Source organism: Mustelus asterias, chromosome 14 (genome assembly GCF_964213995.1).
Source record: "Mustelus asterias chromosome 14, sMusAst1.hap1.1, whole genome shotgun sequence".
Taxonomy (NCBI): Eukaryota; Metazoa; Chordata; class Chondrichthyes; order Carcharhiniformes; family Triakidae; genus Mustelus; species Mustelus asterias.
This window is the reverse complement of record NC_135814.1, coordinates 77,641,989-77,662,977: the sequence shown is the minus strand read 5'-3', so window position 1 is coordinate 77,662,977 and position 20,989 is coordinate 77,641,989. Positions and strand designations below refer to the sequence as shown.

Sequence of the window (20,989 nt, the reverse complement as noted above, 5' to 3'; positions counted from 1 at the left end):
AGGTGCTGCCGAAGAACCCTTAGTAAATTGCTGCAATGCGTTTTTTGATGGTGCTTCTGCATTGCAGGAAGGAAATGTTTAAACTGGTGAATGTGCTGCCAATCAAGCGCACTGATATCCAGGCAAATGGAGTGTATTCCACCACACTTCTGACTCGTGCATTGTAGTTGGTGGAAAGGCTTTGGGGAGTTACGAGGTTAGTAATGCACCAGAGCCTATGACCTGATTGTTAAGGAGAGGTGGCTAGATTCCTTATTGTTGGAGATGGTCACTATCTGGTACTTGTGTGGCACAAATAATTTGCCACTTATCCACCCAAATCAGAATGTTGCCTATCTTTTGCTGAACAGACTGCTTCATGGTTTGGGCAGCACAGTGGCATAGTGGTTAGCAACGCTGCCTCACAGTGCCAGGGACCCGGGTTCAATTCCAACTTTGGGTGACTGTCTGTGTGGAATTTGCACATTCTACCTGTGTCTGTGTGGGTTTTCTCCAGGTGTTCCAGTTTCCTCCCACAGTCCAAAGATTTGCAGATTTGGTGGATTGGCCATTCTAATTTGCTGCTTAGTGTCAGGGGGTTAATAAATAAGGTTACGGTGATAGGGTCTGGATGGGATTGTTGTCAGTGTATGCTCGATGGGCCGAATGTGCCTCCTTCTGCACTATAGGGATTCTATGATTCTTCATTATCTGAATTTATTTATTAGGGTCACAAGTAGGCTTACATTAACACTGCAATGAAGTTACTGTGAAAATACCCTAGTCACCACACTCTGGCGCCTGTTCGGGTACACTCAGGGATAATCTTGCATGGCCAACGCACCTAACCAGCATGTCTTTCGGACTGTGGAAGGAAACCGGACCGCCAAGAGGAAATCCATGCAGACACAGGGAGAACGTGCCGATTCCACGCAGACAATGACCCAAGCCGGGAATTGAGCATGCATCCCGGGCGTTGTGTGGCAGCAGTGTTAACCACTGTGCCCCGTGCCACCCTAATAGTTGCAAATTAACACATTACAATTATCAGTGACCTTCTGATGGAAGGAAGATCAATGAAGCAGCTGAAGATGGTTAGGCCTTGGATGCTACCCTGAGGAACTACTGCAGCAAGGTGATTGGCCTTCAACCATCTTCCATTGTGCTAGATATGACTCCAACCAATGGAAGGTCTCCCCCTGATTCCCATTGACTTCAATTTTACTAAAGTCGCCTCCCACTGTTCCATGGAACCTTGAAAACCTGACATAGACACAATGAGTGATTTTTCAATGTACTAGTCAAGAATCAGTTAACCACACAATGTGTATTTGTCCATCTAGTTAAATCAGTTGTCTTGAACATTAAGCTCTAGTGGCCAAACCATAGAACAGTAAATAGAATCTTTACAGTGCAGAAAGAGGCCATTCAGCCCATTAAGTCTGCACCGACTCTTCAAAAGAACATGCCATCCAGGCCCTTCCCTCTGCCCTAACCCCGTAACCCCAGATATTTACCATGGCCAATCCAACTAACCTACACATCTTTGGACACTAAGGGGCAATTTGGCATACACAGTCCACTTAACCTGCATATCTTTGAAATGTGGGAAGAAACTGGAGCACCTGGATGAAATCCACGCAGACACAGGGAGAATGTGCAAACTCCACACAGTCACCCAACGCAGGAACCCAGGTCTCTGGCACTGTGAGGCAGCAGTGCTAACCACTGTGTCACAAAATGTCTAGGCTAATGAGCTTTATGCAGCCATTGCATCTGAATATGACACCACATTCTTTGGAAATGCTGCTTCCAAAGGACGTTTTAATTAGTTATATGATAAGCAGGATCTTCTCTTTTGAAACATATGTTAATTTGCTATTCATGAATCAGAATATGAGATTGTTACAATATGTAAGGAGGCACAGATTTGGGGAGGGACTTACGGTAATCATTGTCAGAAGTGTGATTTTTCTAGGAGTTTTAAGAAACACATGTTTAACAGTAAGATGGGGTGCAGGCAGAAGTAAAGGCTGTAGCAGACAGTAGAGGTCAAATTTATCAGAAAATAAGTTAAATAACGAGATTGGATAAACATGACAGAAAACATGACAGATAAACATGAACAACAGTAACAGAACTTTTCAGAAGCAACAATTTTCTTCAAGGGCAGGCCTGAGTGAAGTTCAGAACAATATTTGTGAGTATGGAACTGATTTTAACTTCAAAGGGAGTACTGATGTGTGTAATTTTATAAATGTTACAATAAATCATTGAAAAGAGCCGTGAGCCTTGAGTGTTTTCTCTATCTGGATGGGCTCAAGAAGAGTGACGACTTTAAGATGGGAGGTGCAGGTTCACCTATTTTTGTTAAATGAGGTCTGAAGCTGTGTGGACCTGACGAACCCAAATTAAGCATTGGTGAGCTTTACAGCATTGTAATTAAAATCTTCCATTGCTTTGCTGATGATCGAGAGGAGGCTGATGGAGCAGCAACTGGCAGGATAAAGCAAATTACTGCGGATGCTGGAAAATCTCAGCAGGTCTGGCAGCATCCGTAAGCCATCTGGATTCAACATCAGCTCTTTTCTCCCCTTACAGATGCTGCCAGACCTGCTGAGATTTTCCACCATTTTCTCTTTTAGTATGGTGGCACAGTCGTTAACACTGCTGCCTCATAGCGCCAGGGACCCAGGATCAATTCCAGCCTTGGGTCACTGTCTGTGTGGATTTTGCACATTCTCCCCGTGTCTGCACGGGTTTCCTCCAGGTGCTCTGGTTTCCTCCCACAGTCCAAAGATGTGTGGGTTAGGTTGATTGGCCATGCTAAATTGACCCAGGGGATTAGCAGGGTAAATATGTGGGGTTATGGGAATAGGGTCTGGGTAGGATTGTTGTTGGTGCAGACTCAATGGGCCAAATGGCCTCCTTCTGCACTGTAGGGATTCTATGAACTAGCTGGATTGGATTTGTCCTGCACTTAAGAGTACAGGGCATACCAGGCAATTTTCCACTTTGTTGGGAAGATGCAAGTGGTTATAGTTGTACTGGAGCAGCTTGTGCTAGTTCTGGAATGTAAGTCTTTAGTACTACAATCAGGATGTTGCTTGGACCAATAGCATTTGACCTGTCCAGTGTGCTCCGCCATTTCTTGATATCGGGTAGAGTGAACCAAATTGGCGGGATGCTGGGAACCTCAAAGGCCGCTCGGAACTTCTGCTTCTTTTGTACTGACCTGTTGCACTCTCATTATTGAGAACTGGCATGTTCGTTGGGTCCTTATCCCATTAAATTGGCCATCACCATTCACAACTCGATGTGGCAGGACTCCAGAGCTTTGATTTGATCTGATTTGTTGGTCATGGGACCACTTTAACTTTGTACTTTGTATACTGTTTAGCATGCATGTAGTCCTGTGTTGCTTCACCAGTTTGACATTTCATTTTTAATACACCTGGTGCTGCTCCTGGCATGTTTTCTGATACCCTTTATTGAACCAAGGCTGGCCCTCAGACTTGATAGTAATGGTAGAGTGAGGGATATGCCGGATCATATGGTTATGGAATGTGGTTGAGTACAATTCTGCCACTCTTAATGTTTCTTCCAAGTGGTGTTCAATATAGAGGAGCATTCGAAGAACAAACAAAGAATAAAGAACAGTACTGCACAGGAAACAAGCCCTTCGGCCCTCCAAACCTGTGCCGCTCATTGGTCCAACTAGACCATTCATTTGTATCCCTCCAAAGAACAAAGAACAATACAGCACAGGAACAGGCCCTTCGGCCCTCCAAGCCCATGCCGCTCCCTGGTCCAAACTAGACCATTCCCTAGACCAAACTAGACCATTCCCAAACTAGTCCATTCCCAGACTGCTCATGTGACTATCCAGGTAAGTCTTAAACGATGCCAGCGTGCCTGCCTCCATCACCCTACTTGGCAGCACATTACAGGCCCCCACCACTCTCTGCGTAAAAAACGTTCCTCTGATATCTGAGTTATACCTCGCCACTCCCACCTTGAGCCCGTGACCCCTCGTGATCGTCACCTCCGACCTGGGAAAAAGCTTCCCACTGTTCACCCTATCTATACCCTTCATAATTTTGTACACCTCTATTAGGTCTCCCCTCATTCTCCGTCTTTCCAGGGAGAACAAGCCCAGTTTACCCAATCTCTCCTCATAGCCAAGACCCTCCATACCAGGCAACATCCAGGTAAACCTTCTCTGCACTCTCTCTAAAGCCTCCACGTCCTTCTGGTAGTGCGGCGACCTAACTGGACGCAGTACTCCAAATGTGGCCTAACCAGCGTTCTATACAGCTGCAACATCAGACTCCAGCTTTTATACTCTATACCCCATCCTATAAAGGCAAGCATACCATATGCCTTCTTCACCACCTTATCCACCTGTGCTGCCACCTTCAAGGATTTGTGGACTTGCACACCTAGGTCCCTCTGTGTTTCTATACTCTTGATGGCTCTGCCATTTATTATATAACTCCCCCCTACATTAGTTCTTCCAAAATGCATCACTTCGCATTTATCTGGATTAAATTCCATCTGCCATTTCTCCTCCCAATTTTCCAGCCTATCTATATCCTGCTGTATTGTCCGACAATGTTCATCGCTATCCGCAAGTCCAGCCATCTTCGTGTCATCCGCAAACTTGCTGATAACACCAGTTACACCTTCTTCCAAATCATTTATATATATCACAAATAGCAGAGGTCCCAGTACAGAGCCCTGCGGAACACCACTGGTCACAGACCTCCAGCCGGAAAAAGACCCTTCGACCACTACCCTCTGTCTCCTGTGGCCAAGCTAGTTCTCCAACCATCTAGCAACCTCTCCTTGTATCCCATGAGCCTTAACCTTTTTAACCAACCTGCCATGAGGGACTTTGTCAAATGCCTTACTGAAATCCATATAGACGACAGCCATGGCCCTTCCTTCGTCAACCGTTTTTGTCACTTCCTCAAAAAACTCCACCAAATTTGTAAGGCACGATCTCCCTCTTACAAAACCATGCTGTCTGTCACTAATGAGATTGTTCTGTTCTAAATGCGCATACATCCTGTCTCTAAGAATCCTCTCCAACAACTTCCCTACCATGGACGTCAAGCTCACTGGCCTATAATTTCCGGGGTTATCCCTGCTACCCTTCTTAAATAATGGTACCACGTTCGCTATCCTCCAATCCTCAGGGACCTCATCTGTGTCCAATGAAGAGGCAAAGATTTCCGTCAGAGGCCCAGCAATTACATCTCTTGTCTCCCTGAGCAGTCTAGGATAGATGCCATCAGGCCCTGGGGATTTGTCAGTTTTAATGTTACCTAAAAAACCTAACACTTCCTCCCTTGTAATGGAGATTCTCTCTAACGGGTCAACACCTCCCTCTGAGACACTCCCAGTCAACAAGTCCCTCTCCTTTGTGAATACCAATGCAAAGTATTCATTTAGGATCTCCCCTATTCCCTTGGGTTCTAAGCATAATTCCCCTCCTTTGTCCCTGAGAGGTCCGACTTTTTCCCTGACAACTCTTTTGTTCTTAAAGGGTTCTCCTTAATCCTAACTGCCAAGAACATTTCGTGACCTATTTTTGCCCTTCTAACTCCCCGTTTGAGCTCTTTCCTACGCTCTCTGTATTCCTCCAGAGCTCCATCTGTTTTCAGTTGCCTGGACCTAACGTACGCCTCTCTTTTCTTTTTGATCAGATCCTCAATTTCCCTGGTAATCCACGGCTCTCGAATCCTACCTTTCCTATCCTTCCTTTTTACAGGCACATGCCTGTCCTGCAGCCTTATCAACTATTCCTTAAAAGACTCCCACATGCCAGACGTGGACTTACCCCCGAACAGCCTCTCCCAATCTACGACCACCAATTCCTGCATGATCCGGCTATAGTTAGCCTTCCCCCAATTTAGCACCCTACCCTTAGGACAACACTCGTCCTTGTCCATTACTATCCTAAAGTTAACAGAGTTGTGGTCACTATTTGCCACATGTTCCCCGACCGAAACTTTGACGACCTGACCGGGCTCATTTCCCAGAACTAGATCCAGTATAGCCCCCTCTCTAGTTGGGCTATCTACATACTGTTCCAAAGAACCTTCCAGTACGCATTTTACAAATTCCTCCCCGTCCAGACCCCCAGCCCTAAGCACTTTCCAGTCTATACCAGGGAAATTGAAGTCTCCTACTACAACAACCCAATTTTTTCTGCACATATCCAGAATCTCCTGACATATCCGTTCCTCCACTTCCCGTGAGCTGTTGGGTGGCCTGTAGTATACCCCCAGCATAGTGACTGCACCTTCCCTGTTTCTGAGCTCCACCCACAGCGACTCAGTACATGACCCCTCTAAGTTGTTTACCCTCTGCACCGCTGTAATATGCTCCCTAACTAATACAGCTACTCCCCCACCATTTTTAGCCCCTCCTCTGTCTCGCCTGAAACACTTATAGCCCGGAATATTCAGCTGCCAGTCCTGTCCTTCTTTTAACCATGTCTCCATCACTGCAACCACATCCAAATTCCGCGTAAGCATTAAGGCCCTAAGTTCGTCTGTCTTACCCGTTACGCTCCTCGCATTGAAGCAGCTGCACTCCAGACCTCCAGGCCCACTCAGGTCATCCTGCTCCAGAATGCTCCTCTTCTTAGCTAGCCTTGCCCTGGCCCCCAGCTCGACCCCAGCCTCATACTGACCTACTGTTTTGATCCCTGCCACACTAGTTTAAACCCTGCCGAAACACTCTAGCAAAACTCCCAGCCAGGATATTTGTGCCCTTCCAGTTAAGGTGTAACCCATCCTTTCCGTACAGGTGCCATCCTCTCTTGAAGACTTCCCAATGATATATGAATTTGAAACCCTCCCTCTTGCACCAGTCCTTTAGCCACGTGTTCAATTGTAGAATTTCCCTGTTCCTGGCCTCACTAGCACTAGGCACCGGGAGCAGTCCAGAGATTGCTCCCCTAAAGGCCTTATTTTTTAGCCTAGCACCCATCTCCCTGAATTGCTCTCGTATGACCCCCCTGCTCTTTCTACCTACGTCATTTTCACCAATGTGTACAATTACATCTGTTTGATTACCTTCCCTTTTTAATATGCTTCCTACCCTCTTGGAGACATCCAGTATCCCGGCACCAGGGAGGCAGACTACTATCCTGGAGTCTCGTTCGCGCCCGCAGAACCGCCTGTCCGTGCCTCTAACCATTGCATCCCCCACCACTATTTCTCTCCTAATCCCCTTCTTTCCCTTCTGGGCCTCTGAGCCTGTCTCTGTGCAGGCGATCTGGTCCTCATGGCTTACCCCTGGAGGGTCATCCCCCTCCACAGAATCCAAAACAATATACCGATTTTGAAGGGCAACCACAGGGGATCCCTCCACTGACTGCTCACTCCCTTCCCCTCTCCCATCTGTTGCCCAGCCCTTACTATTATGGAAGACTGCCACTGGGGTACTTTCTGGTACATCACCCTTATGACTTTTACCGTTCCTAACTGTGACCCACTTGTCTTCCTTCTGAGGCCCCGGTGTGACTACCTGCTTATAACTTCTATCTATTATTTTCTCATTTTCCCTGACTAGACTGAGGTCATCGAGCCGCAGCTCCAGCTCCCTTACACGGTCCCTCAGGAGTTGCAGTTCCATGCATCTGGCACAGATATGGACCTCCGGGAGGCAAGTCGTCTCCAGGAACTCCCACATCCCACACCGAATGCAGCAAACTGGCCTCTCACTCATAGCTGCCATTTCCTTTATAGTTTTGGGAAAAAAAAACAGCTGACGTGAGATGGAACGGGAGGTATAAGAAGGTGTATGGTGTGCTGGCCTTTATCAATTGAGGGATTGAGTTTAGGAGTCCGGGGGTAATGATGCAGCTATATAAGACCCTCGTCAGACCGCACTTGGAGTACTGTGCTCAGTTCTGGTCGCCTCACTATAGGAAGGATGTGGAAAAGATTGAAAGGGTGCAGAGGAGATTTACAAGGATGTTGCCTGGATTGAGTGGCATGCCTTATGAGGATAGGCTGAGGGAGCTCGGTCTTTTCTCCTTGGAGAGACGAAGGATGAGAGGAGACCTAATAGAGGTGTATAAGATGTTGAGAGGCATAGATCGGGTGGACTCTCAGAGGCTTTTTCCCAGGGTGGAAATGGCTGCTACGAGAGGACACAGGTTTAAGGTGTTGGGGGGTAGGTACAGGGGAGATGTTAGGGGTAAGTTTTTCACACAGAGGGTGGTGGGCGAGTGGAATCAGCTGCCGTCAGTGGTGGTGGAGGCGAACTCAATAGGGTCTTTTGAGAGACTCCTGGATGAGTACATGGAGCTGAATAGGATGGAGGGTTATAGGTAGGTCTAGAAGGTAGGGACGTGTTCGGCACAACTTGTGGGCCGAAGGGCCTGTTTGTGCTATAGTTTTTCTATGTTTCTATGTAACACTAGGTGATAATTGGCAAGAAATATCCTTGCCCAGGTCCGGAGTCAATGTCATGGTCATCCAGGACTATCCCCCCTAATTGTAGACCACTGTGCAGACATCTCTGGTGAGTCAGTCCTGTGGTGAGATAGGACCTACTCAGGGATGGTGATGGAGGAATCTATGACCATTGTCTGAATGGTGTGATTCTAAGTATGACAATGTCAGACGGTTGCTTGTCTGTGCAGACCTGACCTGCGGTAGAACATAGAACATAGAACATAGAACAGTACAGCACAGAACAGGCCCTTCGGCCCACGATGTTGTGCCGAGCTTTATCTGAAACCAAGATCAAGCTATCCCACTCCCTATCATCCTGGTATGCTCTATGTGCCTATCCAATAACCGCTTAAATGTTCCTAAAGTGTCTGACTCCACTATCACTGCAGACAGTCCATTCCACACCCCAACCACTCTCTGCGTAAAGAACCTACCTCTGATATCTTTCCTATATCTCCCACCACGAACCCTATAGTTTGCCCCCTTGTAATAGCTCCATCCATCCGAGGAAATAGTCTTTGAACGTTCACTCTATCTATCCCCTTCATCATTTTATAAACCTCTATTAAGTCTCCCCTCAGCCTCCTGCGCTCCAGAGAGAACAGCCCTAGCTCCCTCAACCTTTCCTCATAAGACCTACCCTCCAGGTAGGTAGTGGTGAAATTTGGAGATATGTCCACATATCTCCTAATTTTTACAAACTTATCCTGACACAAAACCATATTTTAAACTCTCTGTTGTCTAACAAAGTATTTGACAGTTTGTTTTTATTGTGAATATGATTACATTGAAAGGGCGGCACGGTATTGCAGTGGTTAGCACTGCTGCTTCACAGCTCCAGGGACCTGGGTTTAATTCCCGGCTTGGGTCACTGTCTGTGTGGAGTTTGCACATTCTCTTCGTGTCTGCGTGGGATTCCTCCGGTTGCTCCGGTTTCCTCCCACAGTCCAAAGATGTGCGGGTTAGGTTGATTGGCCAAGCTAAAAAAAATAATTGCCCTTGGTGTCCTGGGATGCGTAGGTTAGAGGGATTAGTGGGTAAAATATGTAGGGATATGGGGGTAGGGCCTGGGTGGGATTGTGGTCAGTGCAGACTCGATGGGCCGAATGGCCTCTTCCTGTGCTGTAGGGATTCTAGATTCTAAGAACTTCATCCAATTACTTGTGACACATTGCCCTTTGGATTTTTCCATTCCCCGAGCAAAAGAACCATCTTTTTAAAAAAAAATTTACTCCATTCTTAAAACTACAAAACCAATACGCAGAGTGGACTGGGCATACCCTTGAGCCATCTCCTTGCTTGTCCCTGAAACCAATTCAAATTGAAACCAATTCATGGTGCCCACAAGAGAGCCACACAAGATCCAAGTTGATAAGAAGGGGCAACTGACCTTGGACTTGATCTGATGCTTGATCTTAGCCAAAAGACCGCAAAGCGCTCTCTTGCCAGGTGATCATGGTTTCACCCCTGCCAGGCAAAAGGACAAAGAACAGGACAGCATTGGAACAGGCCCTTTGGCCCACCAAGTCTGTGCCGACTGAGATGCCTCTCTAATCTAATATTTTCTACGCGGTCCATATCCCTCTATTCCTTGCCTATGAATGTATCTGTCCAGATGCCTCTTGAACATTATTAAAGAATCTGTTGCCACCACCTCTGCCAGTGCCTCCCAGGCATTCACCACCCTCTGGGTGAAAAACCTGCCCCTTACATCTCTTTTAAACTTCCCCCTCTCACTTTCAACCTGTGCCTCGAGTATTTGACCTTTCGACCCTGGGAAAAAGATCTAACTATCCACTCTATCCAAGCCTGTCATAATCTTGTAAACCTCTATCAGGTCCCCCCTCATCCTTCGACTCTCCAATGAAAACAATCCAAGTTTGTTCAACCTTTCTTCACCAGTCCATATTCTCCAAATGAGGCAACTTCCTGATAAATTTCTTCTGCACCCTTTCCAATGCATCAACATCCTTCTGGTAGTGTGGTGACCAGAATTGTACACAATACTCCAAATGCAGCCTAACCAAAGTCTGAGACAGCAGCAACATGATTTTCCAATTCCTATACTCAACGCCCCGACCAATGAAGGCCAGCATGCCATACGCCGCCTTGACCACTTTGTCCACCTGTGTTGCCATCTTCAGGGATCTGCACGCCTAAATCCTTCTGTATGCTAATATTTCTAAGGGCTCTACCATTTACTGTATGCTTTCCTTCTGCAGTAGTGATTTACATTACCTCACAATTTGTCTGGGTTAAGTTTCATCTGCCATCTTTTGGCCCAGGTCTCCAGCCGATTTATATCCTGCTGTATCCTCTGACAATCCTCCTCACTATCTGCTACTCCCCCAATTTTTGTATCATCTGCAAATTTACTAATCAGACCACCCTAGATTTTCCTCCATATATTTTTATATATATATATTACAAACAAGAGGCCCCAGCACTGATCCTTGTGGAACACCACTTGTCACAAACCGCCAGTTAGAAAAGTGCCCTTCCACTGCTTTCTATGCCCAAGCTAGTTTTGCATCCATCTTACCAGCTCACCTCAGATCCCATATGACTTCACTGTCTGTATCAGCCTGCCACGAGGAACCTTATCGAAGGCTTTACTAAAGTCCATGTATACAACATCCACTGCCCTGCCCTAGTCAATTTTTCTTGTCACTTCCTCAAAGAACTCAATCAAGACCCTCGTCAGACCCCACTTGGAGTACTGTGCTCAGTTCTGGTCGCCTCGTTACAGGAAGGATGTGAAAAAGATTGAAAGGGTGCAGAGGAGGTTTACAAGGATGTTGCCTGGATTGAGTGGCATGCCTTATGAGGATAGGCTGAGGGAGCTCGGTCTTTTCTCCTTGGAGAGACGTAGGATGAAAGGAGACTTAATAGAGGTGTATAAGATGTTGAGAGGCATAGATCGGGTGGACTCTAGGGCTTTTTCCCAGGGTGGAAATGGCTGCTACGAGAGGACACAGGTTTAAGGTGCTGGGGGGTAGGTACAAGGGAAATGTTAGGGGTAAGTTTTTCACACAGAGGGTGGTGGGCGAGTGGAATCGGCTGCCGTCAGTGGTGGTGGAGGCAAACTCAATAGGGTCTTTTAAGAGACTCCTGGATGAGTACATGGGATTTAATAGGATGGAGGGTTATAGGTAGGCCTAAAAGGTCGGGATATGTTCGGCACAACTTGTGGAGCCGAAGGGCCTGTTTTGTGCTGTAGTTTTTCTATGTTTCTAAGTTTCTAAGTTTGTGAGACACGACCTCCCCTTCACAAAGCCATGCTGCATATTGCTAATGAGCCTATTCCCTTGCAGATGTGAGTAGATCCTGTCCCTAAGAATCTTCTCCAATAATTTCCCCACCACTGATGTAAGGCTCTCACAGGCCTGTAATTTCTTGGATTGTCTCTTCTGCCCTTCTTAAACAGAGGAACAATGTTAGCTACTCTCCAATCCACTGGTACCTCGCCCGTGGCTAAAGAGGATACAAAGATTTGGCCAAGGCCCCAGCAATTTCTTCCCTCGTCTTTCTCAGTATTCTGGGATAGACCCTATCTGGCCCTGGGGACTTATCCACCTTAATGTTTTTCAAAACCTCCAATACCTCCTCCATTTTTATCTCACCATATCCTAGAATGTCAGCATCCTCCTTTCTAAGATTCCATCCACCACATCCTTCTCCTTTGTGAACACATGCAAAATATTCATTAAGTTCTTCACTCAATTCATCTGGCTCCACACGCAAATTCCCTCCACTGTCCTTGAGTGGATCTCCCTTTCCTTAGCTACCCTCTTCCTCCTTATATACGCATAAAAAGCCTTGGAATTCTCCTTAATCCTTCTATTTTTTTCTGCAAAAATATACATAATTTATAGAATAATGCAAGACCATTACAAACATTCCAAAATGGCTATCACACGCAGTGTGATAATATTTAGGTTCTTTACATGAATCAAGTTACACTGAGGTGCTTTAATGCAGCCATAGAAATATTCCCAATCCTCCCCCCGCCCCCGCCCCCGCCCCACCCCCCCACACACACACATACACGCACACACACATCTTTTGAGGAAAGGAGGGTGCAATTAGGCTAGATTTCAGCTTCTATTTTTATGTGTAGTTTCTGCTAATTCAAGCATAGCATTACCCATGACTATAATTTGTGTGTCTGCAATTTTACAACCGAACATGCAATAAAGTATGAAAAATATGAAGAATTAATCACACAGAAAACTTTCGCTCTGAAATTACAGACAACTACTGCTAATCAGATGGGTGGTCTGAAATGTGTTTTATTTTTACCCATTTAAAAGGACTTGAGCCTGTGCTTTGCTATGCTTGTAGTGGTTAGAAAGGGCAGAATGCAGTTGCATGTATTTATGTCTGCTTCTGCACTTCGCTAATGTTCTCTGATTCCCTCTTCTCTTAGAGGAACTAACTGTCACTTGGTTAACATTTCAAGCGGCCAGTAATGATGCTTGAGCCTGGGCAGTAACTTTGGACTGACTACTTGATCAGTGGGAATGTCAGAGTGAACCTTGATCTTGACTTCCCCTGATGTCTGGCTGTCTTTGCAGCCAGGAGTAGCGAATCCTTGCCTGGTTTTCCTCTCCCTAACTCATGCTTGCATAGACCAATTGTAATGACCCTATTGTCACCCAAGCTGAGATAAGCTGATTCAGTACAGTCTGGGGAGCAAATGCAACATGTACCTGGCTAACTACCAGTGAGAAGTTTAACAACACCAGGTTAAAGTCCAACAGGTTTATTTGGTAGCAAAAGCCACACTTTTGTGGCTTTTGCTACCAAATAAACCTGTTGGACTTTAACCTGGTGTTGTTAAACTTCTTACTGTGTTTACCCCAGTCCAACGCCGGCATCTCCACATCATAACTACCAGTGAACAGTAGAGGGTGTTAGCATTTATTGTGTTACTGTTCACTGACACAATGCCTACACTCAGTTACCAACAAGACAGAAATAGACAGAGCCACAGACCTACGTATGGATATATGCAGACAAAACGACAGGCATGCACAAATACACGCTAACATGTAAAAACACAGATGCTGAAATGAACATGGCACTAATAAATATGACATGCAAATATAGACATGCAAATATAAACACACAAAGATACATTAACACGTATGGACACATGCAAAACATAATGCACACATAGCACCAAGACAGAAACACATGAAACAAACTCTCTCTCTCTCACACACACACATACAAACGAGCACATAATGTACATATTTGCAGTGTCAGATATTTTAGTAAACTGTAATTTCATGTACAATAGTGTTGTTTTGTCCTTTTTTGCTGTTGATTTTGTAAAGTGATTGCACGCGCACAGATTTTTTGAATTAGGACGCTGCCAAATTATACTTATTCTAACTAGCTTGTTGTACTTCTCCAATAGTATCTGCCTGTAGTATCAAGCTACTGGCAGTTGGGGTTGGAAGATTTAGAATGAGGATGAGCTCTGAGATAAAATCTGTTCAGGAGATTTCCATACTACACTCGGATCATTAGGGGACTGATGTCACAAACTAAACACCTGGTAGGAAAAACGTCATTTCATCTCTGCATTACTCACTCAATCTATTAAAGCTATGGTTCTGATAACTACTTGGAACTAACAATCTCTACACTTGTAACATGCAGAGCCTCCTGTCCTTTCCCTCTACATTTCAATCGGACTGGGGTTGAAAACTCCATTTCCAAGTCCTGCTTAATTGAGACTAGAAAGCGTGCAGAAAAGATTTACTAGGATGCTATTAGGACTTGATGGTTTGAGTTATAAGGAGAGGCTGGATAATCTGGGACTTTTTTCCCTTGAGCATAGGAGGCTGAGGGGTGATCTTATAGAGGTCTATAAAATAATGAGGGCATGGATCAAAGGTAGGGGAATCTAAAACTCGAGGGCATAGGTTTAAGGTGAGAGGGGAGAGATACAACAGGGTCCAGAGGAGCAATTTTTTCACACAGAGGGTGGTGAGTGTCTGGAAGAAGCTGCCGGAGGTAATAGTAGAGGCGGGTACAATTGTCTCTTTTAAAAAGCATTTAGATAGTTACATGGATAAGATGGGTATAGAGGGATATGGGCCAATTGGGACTGGCTTAGGGGTTTTAAAAAAAAAAGGCAGCATGGACAAGGTGGGCCGAAGGACCTGTTTTCATGCTGTAAACCTCTACGACTCTATGAGACACATAGGAGTGCTTGATGGTTGGCTGAGGGATGGGCTTCTAATTCACGTCTTTTCCTATATGGGCTATATGGGTTAAAACGCTTACTGAATTTTAATTTTGAGTGAATTGGGGGAAGATTGAGAAGAAGGAAAGCCCACACAGAATGTGTTTCTGGATGATTGACATCACAGAGAAAGATTTTCTCTATGTCCAATGTGTAATAAAGTAGTAAGCTCATTGGGGAAGAGTGCTTTGTTACGCTAAGAAGGAGATCATCTCCCATGATAATATAAACAACAGCCCTTGCCATTTCAGAGATTTCTGTAAATGTTTTGCCCGAACCTGTCAAGAAAAAACTCTATGTTGTGTTTTAACATGTTCCTTAAGTATCATTTGTTAAGAATAGCTTTTGTAATTAAAATAAATAGGGGAATCCTGGTACCAAGACTGTAATTAATCATAAGTAGGCAGGAGCTTGTGACCAAGACAAAAAGGAAACTAGCCTCAAAGGGTTTATTTTGGTTTAGGTGTGGACAAATCCTTCTACAAAATGAATCTTAACAATTATAATATTGATCTCTTTTTGCTGCCTATTGAGATTTTGACTAAAGACTGCAAATTCTGAGTGCTCAGGTGGTATTCGAATCCCTTTGTGCACTGCGCTCATCTACACTTATTGATTTCTTTATGGAGTTCATCTAATTTGCGATATGCCCTTTTTGTTTTTGCTTTCTGTACCAGAGCATGATTTCCTCTATTGTGAACAGCACATATTATGCCAACGTGTCATCAGCCAAGTGCCAGGAATTCGGAAGGTGGTACAAAAAATACAAAAAGATTAAAGGTAATTCCATTTGATGGAGATGCCATTTATTCCTGTGGTCAGTAAGAAGAGCATTGCACTCGGCAACGTGTCGCCTACTCATTCTGTGTTACTTAAATGTTGGCCTCATACGCAAGCATTGGGCACATTTTACTGATTTTATTTTCACATCCATGTCAGTCACCTCAAAAACTTTGAGGGTTACTTCGCAACCATGTGATTTCCTGGAGTCTCCAGTTCGATAATTTTAAACAATAATAAATGCAACTAAGTTCTGAAAAATGAAAGGCAAGGAAAATGCTTGACAGAAGATCTTTTCCCTTCCCTGTCAATCTTGTTGCCTCTCCAGAACTTAGCAAGACCTGTGGCCAAAATGTATTGATTTTACTGTGCAACTGCATTGCCAAGACTTCCAGTTCTCATTTTTCATCTTTTCAATGTTAACACAGCACTCCAGTATGACATCCAGATATTCTTATTCAGATATTTTCATTCCCATTGACAAGCAAGGATACAGTGAAACCTTTTTTCAGTCAGTGGTGTTACACAATTCATTTGTGTTTTTAATGACATAAGAACTAAAGGACCTAAAGAAAGAGTTAAGAAGAGCCAGGAGGGGACATGAGAAGTCTTTGGCAGGTAGGATCAAGGAAAACCCTAAAGCTTTCTATAGGTATGTTAGGAGTAAAAGAATGACTAGGGTAAGATTAGGGCCAGTCAAGCACAGGAGTGGGAAGTTGTGCGTGGAGTCTGAAGAGGTAGGAGAGGCACTAAATGAATACTTTTCGTCGGTATTCACACTGGAGAGGGACAGTGTTGTCAAGGGGAGTACTGAGATGCAGGCTGTTGGACTGGATGGGATTGATGTTCATAAGGAGGAGGTGTTAGCAATTCTGGAAAGGGTAAAAATAGATAAGTCCCCTGGGCCGGATGGGATTTATCCTCGGATTCTCTGGGAGGCTAGAGAGGAAATTGCAGAGTCTTTGGCTTTGATCTTTGTGCCGTCATTGTCTACAGGAACAGTGCCAGAAGACTGGAGGATAGCAAATGTTGTCCCCTTGTTCAAGAAGGGGAGTAGGGACAACCCTGGTAATTATAGACCGGTGAGCCTTACTTCTGTTGTGGGCAAAGTATTGGAAAGGATTATAAGAGATAGGATTTATAATCACCTAGAAAGGAATAATTTGATTAGGGATAGTCAGCACGGTTTTGTGAAGGATAGGTCGTGCCTCACAAACCTTATTGAGTTCTTTGAGAAGGTGACCAAAGAGGTGGATGAGGGTAAAGCAGTTGATGTGGTGTATATGGATTTCAGCAAAGCATTTGATAAGGTTCCCCATGGTAAGATTTTGCAGAAAGTACGGACACATGGGATTGAGGGTGATTTAGTGGTTTGGATCAGGAATTGGCGAGCTGTAAGAAAACAGAGGGTGGTGGTTGATGGGAAATATTCATCCTGGAGTTCAGTTACTAGTGGTGTACCGCAAGGATCTGTTTTGGGTGCACTGCTGTTTGTCATTTTTATTAATGACCTGGATGAGGGCGTGGAAGGATGGATTAGTAAATTTGCGGATGACACCAAAATCGGTGGAATTGTAGACAGTGCAGAGGGAAGTGGCAGGTTACAGAGGGACATAGATAAGCTGCAGAGCTGGGCTGAGAGGTGGCAAATGGAGTTTAATGCGGAAAAGTGTGAGGTGATTCACTTTGGAAGGAGTAACAGGAATACAGAGTACTGGGCTAATGGTAAGATACTTGGTAGTGTGGATGAACAGAGGGATCTGGGTGTCCATGTGCATAGATCCCTGAAAGTTGGCACCCAGGTTGATAGGGTTGTTAAGAAGGCGTACGGTGTGTTAGCTTTTATTGGTAGAGGGATTGAGTTTCGGAGCCAGGAGGTCATGCTGCAACAGTACAAAACTCTGGTGTGGCCGCACTTGGAGTATTGCGTACAGTTCTGGTCGCCGCATTATAGGAAAGATGTGGAAGTGTTGGAAAGGGTGCAGAGGAGATTTACCAGGATGTTGCCTGGTATGGTGGGAAAATCGTATGAGGAAAGGCTGAGGGGCTTGAGGTTGTTTTCGTTAGAGAGAAGAAGGTTAAGAGGTGACTTAATAGAGGCATACACGATGATCAGAGGATTAGATAGGGTGGATAGTGAGAGCCTTCTTCCTCGGATGGTGATGGCTAGCACGAGGGGACATAGCTTTAAATTGAGTGGTGAAAGATATAGGACAGATGTTAGAGGTAGGTTCTTTACTCAGAGAGTAGTAAGGGCGTGGAATGCCCTGCCTGCAGCAGTAGTGGACTCGTCAACATTAAGAGCATTCAAATGGTTATTGGATAAACATATGGATGCTATTGGAATAGTGTAGATTAGAAGGGCTTTAGATTGGTTCAGGGCCTGTACTACGCTGTAATGTTCTATGTTCTATAACTACCTGTCGGAAATGGAAACTTGTACTATTGAACATTCCTGATATACATTCCTTTTGTGGTACACAAATGATATCATAGCACAATGACTCATAGCAGTCCCACTCTTCTTTCTGGGGGCTTGCCTGTCACAGCTACTGGGGTTAGTTAAAAGGGTTGATAATCAGAATTTCTGGAGAATCCTGTGGCCGACAATCAAAATGGTGAAGCCGCAGGAGTCCCCTTTAAGTGATTTACCCCAATATTGCTGGTGCTAATGACAGACTTCAATCAGTCGCAGCACTCCATTACAAATAGTGCATTTGACCTTTTCAGACAACAAGGTTACAATTTAACGAACATAACTAGCGAAAGGTTCAATAATTCAAGTCTTGATTGTGCAAAGAAATAGAGACATTTCCAGTATTCACAAGGCTTGCTTTTCCCAGGCATTAAGCCCAGGTCTTTGATATATTTCCTCATCATGTTTGATTTAAATTTGAGTTGTCTTATTATATTGAAAGATGTATTCTTGATCAGAGTCAACAGAAACCCAGAGGAGGGGAGCATTGTCAGAAAATGCCAGCTTTATGAATATCCGCCACTTTCTAAATTGTTTACTTTTCAAAAGCCCAGTGAAAATCAGATATTTTATGGCTGAGGTATCAAACCCCAATATTTTTCCACAGTTGCTGCAGCTAGGAACACCTAAATCCATCAAGCACATTATTTGGTCACAAAGATAAATGAGAAGTGAGCATGGATGTGCCCAGCTATCTATGAAAGAAACTCATCATTTGCCTGTCTCCTGACTCCATTTTGGCAGATTGGCCTATTACAGACCACAGTGTGGTGAAACTAGGTCCTGCAAAGTCATTTCTTTTCAGGCAAGTGCAATGAAGGAAACTCACTCCACGAAACTAGTCCATTTTCTTCAACCCTCAGCAGCACCCACGAGTTTCTTCAGGTTTTGAAACCAAGGGCCCGATTTTACCATCAAGCTGCACCTGTTTTCGGGTGTGAAAACTTGGTAAAGTCGGGCGTGTAACATAGAAACATAGAAAAACTGCAGCACAAACAGGCCCTTCAGCCCCACAAGTTGTGCCGAACATATCCCTAGCACGATCCGTGCCCACGTCTGCGCCGGTTCCCCATTTACCAAGGCCCAAAAATGGCCTCCATTAGGACCGTGCCCGAAATGGTTTTATGGGCTCCACGCTCAAACTTACCGGCACTTCCCCCTTTATCACCGCTTTCGCCCGTCCAGATTCGGCGCAAAACAGACATGGTCTGCAAAGATCTAATTCGGGCGCTCCAGCTTCTGAGGAGGTAGGGTCCGAGCTTCCGGTGGCTCTCTGCTTCAGATCGGTGGGGAGGGGGTGGGGGGAGAGGGTGGCGGTTCAGATGGCTCCACTCAGAACAGTGCGGTGGGGGGGGGGGGGGGGGGGGGAAGGTGAAGATGGAGGGAGGTGGGTCAGATGGCTCCAATCAGATTGGTTGCGGGGGTTGGTGGGAGGTGGGTCAGATGGCTCCACTCAGATTGGTGGGGACAGGGGTGTCTGCTGCCACTCTGCGTATGACCAGAGGGGGGAAAGGGGGGGGGTCCGCTGCCACTCTGCATGTGATCGGTGGGGGAAAGGGGGGACAGGGGGCCCAATTGGTCTGGGTAGCGGGGGGATAAGGGGGTCATTAATGTTGTGGGAGTGGGGCAATGTCTGTGGGAGCCAGGGGGAGACATTATCCGGCCCGGGAGCAATGTGGCAGAGGAGCCTTTTTACGATCTTTTTTACTGTGCATGCGGAGTTGGTGGCATAGCTGGAGTTGCAGTGTTTCAGGCGCGTTAAGCCCCACCCCCAGGCTTCTGCAGCACGATTCAGAATCGCTGCTATTTTTTCAGACAGAGTGCGTATGGGGGTGCCTGAGAACAGATCTAAAAGTCAGATCTGAAACATTCCCAGTTTCAAGTCTGCCCAACACTCAGAATGAAATCTCCAAGGGTTTTGACTCCCAATTTCCACGGGATTTTAATGATCCTGATGTTTGACACTGCAACCTTCTAACACCCGAAAGCGTACCACAGCCTCTCCAAATGACATCCCTCTGACTCCTGTTAATATTGGATTGAGCGCCTGCTGACCACAATTTGATTTGGAACCAATCACTGCTTCTCTTTGCATCAGAACCACAAAGCTATTATTGCATGCCAAGAATCAAACACAAAAACAAATGTTCGGCAGAAAAATATATGCATTTTGAAGCAAAGATACCACACAATTATGCAATATAAATATTCTATCTTTTTTACTGGGGGTTTGATGAGCTGATTTAAGTATTCTAAAATTTAACTTGGAAAAGGATTGTCATTTATAGCAAGTCACGCAAATAATTGATATCATGTTTCCAGCTTCTGTGAATTCCTAACACTATTTTGAAACATTTCTTGCCAGTTTCTTGTATTAATTTTTTATTTGGTTTATATTAGCTCCTTCATAGATCGAAATATTATTTCTTCTCCCTCCTTTCATTAAATATTAAAAGTGCTTTGTTTATTTTTGCTCAAATAGTAAGAATTAATAATGACTAATGTCATGAAACATTGATGTCATGTGAGCTGGAGGTGTTTTCACTCCAAGCCTAATGCGTTGACCATGTCCCTCTCTTTATTATTAAAACATTGCCAATGTTTGGTAAATGAATGAGATTTTGTAATCCTGCCTTTTCAATGTTAAGTGGATTATAAAACTTGAACTGTGACTCTGTACCTACCACAGAGGCAGAATGTTCTTTGATTTATCTGTTGTTGGAAACTAATTTATAGTATTTATCGTCTCTCTCTTTTGCTCCCCCAGAATCAGCACAAGACTGGGTTCCCTCAGTGTTTCAATCAAACAGACTATTTAAAGGTATACTGTTCAATTGCCCTGCCATCCACCTCCACCCCTCACCTCATCAGCACCCACCCCTACTCTGCAGAAAACTCTGCTCTTCAAATTGTTTTTCTCTGGCCTTTGAAATAAAGATTAGTAGCATGTAACTGATGTGGTCAATTATTGAGCACCGCATTTATCTGGTCATTATCTTGCAGCGGTTGCAGCTGACT

General features: G+C 44.9%; 1 protein-coding gene across 1 annotated transcript in view; it reads left to right on the top strand.

The window, feature by feature from the left end:
- Positions 1-20,989, top strand: part of satb2 (SATB homeobox 2) — a 302,889-nt gene that overhangs the window by 112,663 nt on the left and 169,237 nt on the right. The window contains 2 exon segments of the mRNA XM_078229234.1: positions 15,393-15,495; positions 16,224-16,232. Of these exon segments, the coding sequence (XP_078085360.1) occupies positions 15,393-15,495; positions 16,224-16,232 (112 nt within the window).